Below are 12,101 nucleotides of genomic sequence, written 5' to 3' on the forward strand. Positions count from 1 at the left end.
CCTAATCTGATAGGTCCTTAGAGACTATTGTGAAGACTTACACTGCAAATGAACAACTTACAAGTTTTTATAGAGAAATGAGATGCTCAGACTTTCATAATTAAATAAAAAGAAAAATAAATATATGTATGTATACATATGTGTAAAGTAAAATAGATGGTAGGGGCACAGCTGGAAAGAATGAGTTCTTAATATTGCAATAAGCTAGATAATAGTATTAGCTTTCTGGCAGCAGATGTGATCAAAAGTCACTGTGGGTGAGAACAGAATGCAAGAAAAAGATAACCCAATTCCTTTGCTCTGGGTAATTATCATAGAATTCTCATCAGGTGAGCTGCCATCAACTAGACATGTATAATTGTTGTGGGTCAGGGTGATGGTACAGAAAATATAGATGTGATGATTAGAAGCTAAAATCTGGACACATTAATTTTGAAATGTTTATTTGAAATGTGGAATAGCTCTTTGGATATATGCTTTACTAGAAGGAGGTGAAGAAGGGAAGTGTAAATTTGAGAGCTCCAACCTGAATGATGTATATCTCAGTTGAACTATAGATATAGATATAGATGTAAATGATAACTGGGAGACTGCATCTGATGACTAAGGGCCAGAATTGAAACACCAAAGAAAAAGACCAGGGTCATAAACACTTCAAGATACTGGAAAAAAAGAGAAGGAACCAGCCAAGAAGATCAAGTAAAATAAAAGAATCATCAAAATAATAAAGGATCCTGAAAGTCAGTTTTACTTAAAACAAGGGAGGAGTGGTCAACGTCCACCTTAGTGCTTAGGAGTCACTGTCACTCTTTATTTTCTTATTTGTTTGCTTGCTTTTTAATTGTTATGCCATTTTATTTACTTATATAAAGGTGATATCTAAGTTATTGGGATCTAGTCTATATGTCTGAGAGCAACAATGAACAAATAATGTTTGCTCTGAATATAAAAGTTCAAATAATGTAGATAATTTAGTCACACTGAAGCATACCCAGATATAATACATTTTTTTCTGAAAATGATTGAACATTCTAAATTGGGGGAAGATGGCGGCGAAGGGAGTGCATCACTCCCATGTACCACGTCACTGTTCGGAAGAATGATGAGTTAGAACAGCTAAAAACTATCTTGTTAGGAATTTCTAGCAAAACTGGGGTGCTCTAAAACCTAGTGGAAGGATTTTCGTCCCACGAGGATCAGCTACAGGGGCTCAAACGCGAGAGATTTGTCCGCACGGAGGGTCACGCCACTTATTCAGCAAATCGCCCCGTGGCTAGAATCTGCGGCACGCGCTGGGAAGCAAGAGATAGCAACGCAAAGATACAGCACTGCGGATTCTGTGGGCTCCTGCCAGCTGTGCAATCACTGTACACAGTGCTGAATTCTGGGTTTGAGACGGGGGAAGGAAGCGGTCCAGTTCGGTTCTCCACCGGTCAGACCACAGAGGAAGCCAGCGGCCACCATCTTGGAGAGTTGACGTCATCATCCCTGTTTTCGACTGATCGTGGCTCATTCAACCATAGAACAGGTAATTTCTGGCTGCCATTCGCCTGCGTCTCGCAGACAAATTACTCAGGCGCAGTGCTAAAGAACCCGCGGAAACTGCTTCTTTGGGCCTGGTCCTATCAGAACATACACGGAGCCCGGGGAGGCCGAATTCTGGCTCCCGGAACTGCTCTGGCCCAGGGCTAAGGAGCCCGTGGAGGCTGCTTCTTGGAGCCTGCTCCTATCAGAGCATGCACGAGCCCAGAGCGGCCGGGTTCTGTCTCCCGGAACTGCTATGGCCCAGGGCTTAAGAACCCGCGGAAACTGCTTCTTGGGGCCTGCTCCTATCAGAACTTACACGGAGCCCCGGGTGGCCGAATTCTGGCTCCCGGAACTGCTCTGGCCCAGGGCTAAGGAGCCCATGGAGGCTGCTTCTTGAAGCCTGCTCCTATCAGAGCATGCACGGAGCCCAGAGCGGCCGGGTTCTGGCTCCCGGAACTGCTCTGACCAAGGGCTAAGGAACCCGCGGAGACTGCTTCTCGGTCCGGATCCTGCTGAGTGCTGTGGGGGCCAGAGGGGCAGAGCAGAGCGGCAGCCCGCGTCCGGAACAACCCCAGCGACCTGCCGGCGTGGTATCACTTCACCCCAACTGCAGTGGGGGCTGAGCAGAGCTGCCGCCCGAGCCCGCAAGGTAGGCAGACCACCGGCTGATCGGTGGAACGGGCCCAGCGGCCTGCCAGCATGGTAGACACGTCACACCAATGGGAGTAGGGGCAGAGCAGAGCCGCCTCCCGCGTCCGGAACAGGCCCAGCGACCACCCGGCGTGGTAGACACGTCACCCCAATTGGTGTAAGGGCAGAGCAGAGCCGCCGCCCGTGCCTGCAAGGTAGGCAGACCTGCGACCGACTGGCAGAACAGCCCCAGGGGTCTGCGGGCGTGGTAGACAGGTCACACCAACTGGAGGAGGAGCATAGCCGCTGCCCGCCCTGCAAGGGAGACTTTTCAACTATACAAGAGTAATATAAATATATAGGGGGAAAATTTCAAAAACACAACAGTTTCACCAAGCAGAAAGAAACGCGAGCAGTATGAAACGAAAAGGAAAGAAAGGACCACAAGCAATGCAGGTCAACTCAAATTTAGAAGAGGTAATAGCTGCAGCAGATGGAATGTCAGATAAAGAATTCAGGATATACACGCTTCAGATGATCTGGATTCTCAAGAAAGACATTAGACAGCAAAATCAGTCAATGAAAGATCACTTCGACAATGAATTACATAAGCAAATCCAAGAAGCAAAAGATCAACTATACAGGGAGATAGAGGCAATAAAAAACAAACAAACAGAAATCCTAGAAATGCAGGAAGCAATAAACCAACTTAAAAACTCAATTGAGAATACTTCCAGCACAGTAGAACACTTAGAAGATAGAACATCAGACAATGAAGACAAAGTATTTCAACTTGAAAAGAACATAGACAGCTCAGCAAGACTGTTAAGGAACCATGAGCAGAATATTCAAGAAATATGGGACAACATAAAGAGACCAAACTTAAGAGTCATTGGGATACAGGAAGGTATAGAGGTCCAAACCAAAGGAATGAGCAACTATTCAATGAAATAATATGACAAAACTTCCCAGGCTTGAAGAATGAGACAGAATCCCAAATCCTAGAAGCCTACAGGACGCCGAATGTGCAAAATCATAAGAGATCCACACCTAGACACATTATAATGAAGATGCCCAGCATATGAGAATAAGGAGAGAATTTTAAAAGCTACAAGAGAAAGGAAGCAGATTACATTTAGGGGTAAACCAATCAGGATAACAGCTGATCTTTCAACACAGACTCTGAAAGCTAGAAGATCTTAGAATAATATATTTCAAACTCTGAAAGAAAACGGGTTCCAACCAAGAATTGTGTATCCAGCGAAATTAAGCTTCAGGTTGGAAGATGAAATTAAAACCTTCCACGATAAACAAAAGTTAAAAGAATTTGCAGCTAGAAAACCATCTCTTCAAAACATCCTTGGCAAAACATTTCAGGAAGAGGAAATGAAAAACAACAATGAAAACCAACAGTGGGAGGTAGGACAGTAAAGGGGGGAAAATAATCAAAGAGGAAAACAAACCATGTTTAGTAACATAAATAAACAAATATGGCTGGGAGAACAAACCATATCTCAATAATAACCCTAAATGTTAATGACTTAAACTCACCAATTAAGAGACACAAGCTAGCAGAATGGATCACAAAACAAGACCCAACAATATGCTGCCTACAGGAGACACATTTGATAGGAAAAGATATACATAGACTGAAGGTGAAAGGTTGGGAAAAATCATATCACTCATATGGACTTCGGAAACAGGAGTGTCCATACTCATATCAAATAAAATAGATTTCAAGCCAAAGTTAATCAAAAGGGATAAAGAGGGACACTACATACTGCTCAAGAGAACCATACACCAACAAGACATAACAATCATAAATATATATACCCCGAACAACGGTGCAGCTATGTTCATCAAGCAAACTCTTCTCAAGTTCAAGAGTCTAATAGACCACCATACAATAATCATGGGAGACTTCAACACACCTCTCTCACCACTGGACAGATCTTCCAAACAAAAGTTGAATAAGGAAACTATAGAACTCAATAACACAATTAATAACCTAAACTTAATTGACATATATAGAATATACCATCCAACATCAAGCAGTTACACTTTTTTTCTCAGCAGCACATGGATCCTTCTCAAAAATAGATCATATATTATGTCACAGGGCAACTCTTAGACAATATAAAGGAGTAGAGATAATACCATGCATCTTATCTGATCATAATGGAATGAAACTGAAAATGAATGATAAAAGAAGGAAGGAAAAATCATGCATCACTTGGAGAATGAACAATAGGTTACTGAATGATCAATGGGTTATAGAAGACATCAAGGAGGAGATGAAAAAATTCTTAGAGATAAATGAAAACACAGACACAACATATCGGAATCTATGGGACACATTGAAAGCAGTTCTAAGAGGAAAATTCATTGCTTGGAGTTCATTACTTAAAAAAAGAAAAAACCAACAAATAAATGATCTCATACTTCATCTCAAAATCCTAGAAAAAGAAGAGCAAAACAACAGCAAAAGAAGTAGAAGGCAAGAAATAATTAAAATCAGAGCTGAAATTAATGAAATTGAAACAAAAGAAACAATTGAAAAAACTGACAAAACTAAAAGTTGGTTCTTTGAATAAATAAATAAAATCGACAGACCCTTAGCCATGCTAACAAAGAGAAGAAGAGAGAGAACTCAAATTACTAGCATAAGGGATGAAAAAGGCAACATCACAACAGACACTTCAGAAATACAGAAGATAATCAGAAATTATTTTGAATCCTTATACTCCAATAAAATAGAAGATAGTCAAGGCATCGATAAATTTCTTAAGTCATATGATCTGCCCAGATTGAGTCAGGAGGATATAGACAACCTAAACAGACCAATATCAATTGAAGAAATAGAAGAAACCATCAAAAGACTGCCAACTAAGAAAAGCCCAGGACCGGATGGGTATACAGCAGAGTTTTACAAAACCTTTAAAGAGGAACTAATACCAATACTTTTCAAGCTATTTAAGGAAATAGAAAAAGAGGGAGAACTTCCAAATTCATTCTACAAGGCCAACATCACCCTGATTCCTAAACCAGACAAAGACACTTCAAAGAAAGAAAACTACAGACCAATATCTCTAATGAACCTAGATGCAAAAATCTTCAATAAAATTCTGGCAAATCGGATTCAAAAACATCAAAAAAATTATACACCATGTTCAAGTAGGATTCATCCCTGGGATGCAAGGCTGGTTCAATATATGGAAATCAATAAATGTTATTCACCACATCAATAGACTTAAAATTAAGAACCATATGATCATCTCGATAGATGCAGAAAAAGCATTAGACAAAGTACAGCATCCCTTTGTGTTCAAAACTCTAGAAAAACTAGGGATAACAGGAACATACCTCAACATTGTAAAAGCAATCTATGCTAAGCCTCAGGCTAGCATCATTCTGAATGGAGAAAAATTGAAGGCATTCCCTCTAAAATCTGGAACAAGACAGGGATGCCCTCTCTCAACACTTCTGTTCAACATAGTTCTTGAAACACTGGCCAGAGCAATTAGACAGACAAAAGAAATTAAAGGCATAAAAATAGGAAAAGAAGAACTTAAATTATCACTATTTGCAGATGGCATAATTCTATACCTAGCAGACCCAAAAGGGTCTACAAAGAAACTATTAGAGCTAATAAATGAATTTAGCAAAGTGGCAGGATATAAAATCAACACGCATAAATCAAAGGCATTCCTGTATATCAGCAACAAATCCTCTGAAATGGAAATGAGGAAAAACACTCCATTCAGAATATCCTCAAAAAAATAAAATACTTGGGAATCAACCTAACAAAAGAGGTGAAAGACTTATACAATGTAAACTACAGAACCCTAAAGAGAGAAATAGAAGAAGATCTTAGAAGATGGAAAAATATACCCTGTTCATGGATAGGCAGAACTAACATCATCAAAATGGCGATATTACCAAAAGTTCTCTATAGGTTTAATGCAATGCCAATCAAAATCCCAACAGCATTTCTTGTAGAAATAGATAAAGCAATCATGAAATTCATATGGAAAAACAAAAGACCCAGGATAGCAAAAACAATGCTAAGCAGGAAGTGTGAATCAGGCTCAGGCAGTATAGCAATACCAGACTTCAAACTATACTACAGAGCAATAGTAACAAAAACAGCATGGTACTGGTACCAAAATAGGCAGGTGGACCAATGGTACAGAATAGAGGACACAGAAACCAACCCACAAAACTACAACTAATATTTGATAAAGGGGCTAAAAGCATGCAATGGAGGAAGGATAGCATCTTCAACAAATGGTGCTGGGAAAACTGGAAATCCATATGCATCAAAATGAAACTGAATCCCTTTCTCTCGCCATGCACAAAAGTTAACTCAAAATGGATCAAGGAGCTTGATATCAAATCAGAGACTCTGCGTCTGATGGAAGAAAAAGTTGGCTACGATCTACATACTGTGGGGTCAGGCCCCAAATTCCTCAATAGGACACCCATAGCACAAGAGTTAATAACTAGAATCAACAAATGGGACTTACTCAAACTAAAAAGTTTTTTCTCAGCAAAAGAAACAATGAGAGAGGTAAATAGGGAGCCTACGTCCTGGGAACAAATCTTTACTCCTCACACTTCAGATAGAGCCCTAATATCCAGAGTATACACAGAACTCAAAAAATTAGACAATAAGGTAACAAATAACCCAATCAACAGATGGGCCAAGGACCTGAACAGACAATTCTCAGAGGAGGACATACTATCAATCAATAAGCACATGAAAAAATGCTCAGCATCGCTAGCAGTCAGAGAAATGAAAATCAAAACCACCCTAAGATACCATCTCACTTCAGTAAGATTGGCAGCCATTAGGAAGTCAAACAACAACAAGTGCTGGCGAGGATGTGGGGAAAAGTGTACACTTGCTCATTGTTGGTGGGACTGCAAATTGGTGCAGCCAATTTGGAAAGCAGTATGGAGATTTCTTGGAAAGCTGGGAATGAAACCACCATTTGACCCAGCTATTCCCCTTCTGGGTCTATTCCCTAAAGACCTAAAAAGAGCATGCTACAGGGACACTGCTACATCGATGTTCATAGCAGCACAATTCACAATAGTGAGACTGTGGAACCAACCTAGATGCCCTTCAATAGATGAATGGATAAAAGAAATGTGGCATCTATACACAATGGAGTATTACTCTGCATTAAAAAATGACAAAATCATAGAATTTGGATGGAAATGGATGGCATTAGAGCAGATTATGCTAAGTGAAGCCAGCCAATCCCTAAAAAACAAATGACAAATGTCTTCTTTGATATAAGGAGAGTAACTAAGAACAGAGTAGGGACGAAGAGCATGAGAAGAAGAATAATATTAAACAGGGATGAGAGGTGGGAGGGAAAGCGAGAGGGAAAGGAAATTGCATGGAAATGGAAGGAGACCCTCATGGTTATACAAAATTACATACAAGAGGATGTGAGGGGAAAGGGAAAAATAATACAAGGGGGAGAAATGAATTACAGTAGAGGGGGTAGAGAGAGAAGAGGGGAGGGGAGGGAATGGGAGGGGGGATAGTAGAGGATAGGAAAGGCAGCAGAATACAACAGACACTAGTATGGCAATATGTAAATCAATGGAAGTGTAACTGATGTGATTCTGCAATCTGTATACGGGGTAAAAATGGGAGTTCATAACCCACTTGAATCAAAATGTGAAATATGATATGTCAAGAACTATGTAATGTTTTGAACAACCAACAATAAAAATAAATAAATAAATAAAATATTGTAATAATGTTTTAATTATATCTGGTAGAAACTATTCAAATGATTTTAAATTTATCTTACATTTACATATTCAAAGCTAATTAATTGTTTTATTTAACAAGTAAGTAAAGATAAGGAATAAATATGTTTCAATTTAACAAATACACACTCCATGGAAATCCAGTGATAAAAAACTCATATTACTGGATATATTGTGTGCATTTAGTGACATAAAATTATTTATACCAAGCATAGTGAAACTTATTATGTGTATTTTCTGGAGAAATTTAATAATTTCTCTTTAGTTTATCAGCATGAAAATACTAAAACCTTGTCCTTCTAGCTCTTAAATTCATCTTTCTTGCTAAAGAAATTTTGAACATCTTTGAAAAATTCTAGGAAATGCTAGAGTTAGATCTGGTAATTTATTTAATTAAATCAGATTCTGATTAGAGCATCTGCTAAGTATATTAAATATAAAATCTGTTAAGTACTTTCTTTTTATAAATGGTATATTGGTAATTTCATAATCAACGAAAGAGAAAACTCTGATACTAACTCATAAGTTAATTAACACAAAAAAGGTAGTTGAATTAAGATTGCTAAATTATCAAGTTTAAAATTTGCTCTGTCTTATTCTATCTGGTATCAGTGTGACTATTTCATAGCAATTTAAGTCTACAACTTGAAGGTATCCTGGTTTATTGTGTTGCTCATAATAATTTAAACATTAAGTCGACTGTTTAGTTGTGTAATAGCTGTTGCTAATGAAGTTATTGAGTTAGTCTTCAGAAATTTTCCAAGAGTAACATAATAACACATACCTATCTGCTTGCAATTTGTGAAATATTTACTATTTTCAGTCTTGACAACAGAAGAGTCAATTGTCAATTTCTCCCTTATTAATTCTACCAGTGAATTACCATTGTCAGGCATGTGCTCCTTAAAAGATGAATAATTAAAGAAAACAAATAATATTTGCCAGAGAAAATAGATAGCATGTAGTCTCCCTGTGACTATTTTGATTTAGGTGTTACATGCTGGTAAAGTCAGTACATTGATAACAAACAGATAATACAAGGTCAAGTTTTCTGCATGGCAGTCTTTCAAAGATTTGCAAATGATTTTCATGCAGGAACCTTTTCCTTCTTCCTGCCTATGTATTAGTGTGCCTATATTTGGTTCTTTAGACAATCTTAACCTTTATTAAGCACCGTAAGATCCTTTTAGATTTTTTTTCTACAAGTCCTTAGCTCTTTCAATATTCCCTCAAATACATAACTTTAGCCACAGTAAAATAATTAATTTTTAAACACCCTATAGTTTGTCAATATTCATTTTAAATTATTATCCCAGACTCACCAAGTATTTCATGAATTATTCAATTAGAGCCCCCCAAAACAACAAAAACAAAAAAGAGAGATTAAGGTTTTTCTCTTCTACATAAGATCACTGATATTTCATTTACTGTAAATACAATCCAGTGGTTGATAAAGACTTGAAAAAAACTTAAATTTATTATCCACAACTATATATTTGTGTGTGTGTGTGTATATATATGTGTGTGTGTGTGTGTGTGTGTGTGTGTATAATACTTTATATTTCCAAAGTATCTCATATTCTTCCATGCATAGACTTCAGTGGTTCAATAAACATTTGTCAATATTTAAGTAACTGAAACAACAAATAACAATTCGTACCAAAGATCATTTTTAATTCCACCTCAGTTTAGTACCAAATTCCAAGCAGTAACTTCTTAACTGCTTTTTCCCTGAGTAAATCATACTTTACACTTAAAGATGTAAAGCATTCATGTCTTAAGTGAAATCAGAACTGCCTCTATGGATTAAATAAAATGAAATTTATTTTTTATAAATACTAGTTTATTTCAAAAATACAAAAATATAAATATACATTTATAAAAATATGAATGAATTAACACAAAGACATTCTTCAACTAAATAAATATGGCAGTAGTAGTCATTCCTATTTCATCAGCGATATATATATTTTCTATATTATTTTACAAAGCAGTTGCACAATGTTTAATTTAATAGTAAAGGTGACTGAAAGTCAGTTAAGAAAGCATTTATAAAGTTTTTATACCTAAGAAAAGGCACAAAAAGCCTTTTAAATATTTTTATTGATTATTAATGTGATATAATTTCCTTCCAAGGTTATTAGGCAAAGAGGGTGAACTGGTTATTATTACTGTTTTAAAATCTATATTATTCATATTCATTCACGGAAACTTACTGGTTAAGCAAACCCTTACTAAGACAACACCTACGTATTGTTTGTAATTTCAATTTTTGAAAAAATTCCTCCAAGGAGGAGAATGCAGGCCACTCATTCTAGTAACGAAGACAGTTCCACTAATATTAAGTAATATGCTTAGTCTCGGTCACTTTCATCACCCCCATACATATCAGCCAGTTTTTTAAAACGAGGACCCCAGTCGCTGAGGTAATCATAATCCTGGTTACAATCAGCTGTGAGGGATTCTAAGGAACTGAGTGAATCCGCTATGGAATCATTCCCTTCATAGGCATACGTTGCCAGTGAATCATAAGGAGGTGCACTTGGGTCTGAGTCGTTTTCTTTTAATCTTCGATGGATAAAATCTTGTACATCAATATTTTCCCACAGGGGTACAGTCCTCCTTATCTGAAAAATAGTTTCAGGCATTACATCTCTTCTAAGTTTACTGTCTTCTCTTGCTTCCGGATTCCTTAACGTGCCAATGTCAAAAGCCTGTGTATCTTCTTCCCCACCGCCTTCGTCATTGTACGTCACAATATTGTCGCGGACATCATCCTTTGAAATTATGAGAGGTTCCTTTTTTCTTTGTCTCTTCAATGCAGCAAACAGCACGACTAAAACTATTTAAAAACATGAGAAAATAGTGAGGTTTCATGATGCGAGGTAAAACAGCATGCATACTTCAGTGTGTGGAAGTTTGTGAGACTGATTGGCAGGAGGAGTATCCTGTACAAGCACAGAGTGCCTTGGGCCAATGAATGGATGCAGTACATTGATAAAAAGCAGATAATACAAGGTCAATTCATTTTTAAGGTCTTTGGGCCTCTGATAATGAAAAATATTGTTTAATCTGACACATCACTCCTTGAGAATGCACATATGATTCGAAATACAGACATGTTGAAGCACCAGTTGTTTTTATCTCAAGAGAATTTTTGCAGCTATTGAATATTAATGACCCAAGGCAATATATACAAATCATTTACTCATCTATAGATGAATATATGCTTATATTTGCATTATAGTCTTATATTATGTGTGTGTGTTTATAAACACACATAAGAACATTAGTATGTATGAACTACTGATTTAATCCTATTCCAAATTGGGCCATTTTACTTAATCTTTAATTGGTCTGGTTTTGAATGTCTGCTCAAAATTTGAAATAAATTCCAACTGTTACATTACAATAGTTAAGCTCAAGCATATCTTTAACTTGTACCTATCTTAAATATTATCATGACAGCTTAAATATTATCTTGAGCAAGGACTTCCATGATTTAGAGTTGCATTCAAACTTTGAGACTAAATTGTTAATGGTATTCTCTCTACTTGTATGTCGTTATTATTTACATACTTTTGTTTTAAAGTTAACTGTGGACTTCCTCATATAGTATACTGTATTATTTCTAGTAAGAGAACTTGTACTTAAATTGTTATCTATTTGTTTGACAATGACTCTTTCTCAACAAATATATGCTGTAGTCAATAAAATTCATTTTAAGAAAACAAAAAACTCCTTGTGATATCCAAAATATATATCTTCTATTGTAAAGAGACCAATTTTGTAATTTTACATATAAGATACACAATAACTAATGAAAGAAAACTTCTCCAAAACATTTAAATTACTTCAGAGAAATAATAGCTACATTTACTTTAGTTGAGAGCAGTTGAATATATTGAAAAAATTATTTGTTTCATTGTATGAGAAAAAGTTTTCTTAAAAATTACCATTCTTTGTTAATATAAAGGCCTGTCCAGTGTCATTTTTATTTTGGCCAGCATGCTTTCCTTTGCTCTTCCTAATTAATAGAAAGACTTTTATAAAAATAATTAGAAGCATCTTAAGTTAACCTCATCAGAAAGAGCTTCAGGTGATGAGTTTAGGATCATCTTGGAGACATTTTTTAAAAATAATTATTTTGTAAA

The 12,101-nt window shown here is 36.7% G+C and overlaps 1 protein-coding gene across 1 annotated transcript in view; it reads right to left on the reverse strand.

Annotated features, from left to right (window-relative positions):
- Positions 1 to 10,301: 10,301 nt before the first annotated feature.
- The window catches only part of CDH9 (cadherin 9), a gene marked incomplete at both ends in the record, with an annotated part of 117,194 nt that continues 115,394 nt past the window's right edge, over positions 10,302 to 12,101 (reverse strand). The window contains one exon of the mRNA XM_081299201.1: positions 10,302 to 10,789. Within this exon, the coding sequence (XP_081155327.1) occupies positions 10,302 to 10,789 (488 nt within the window). The remainder of the gene's footprint in view (positions 10,790 to 12,101) is intronic.

Source organism: Spermophilus citellus (assembly GCF_964194105.1).
Source record: "Spermophilus citellus genome assembly, chromosome: 1".
Lineage (NCBI taxonomy): Eukaryota > Metazoa > Chordata > Mammalia > Rodentia > Sciuridae > Spermophilus > Spermophilus citellus.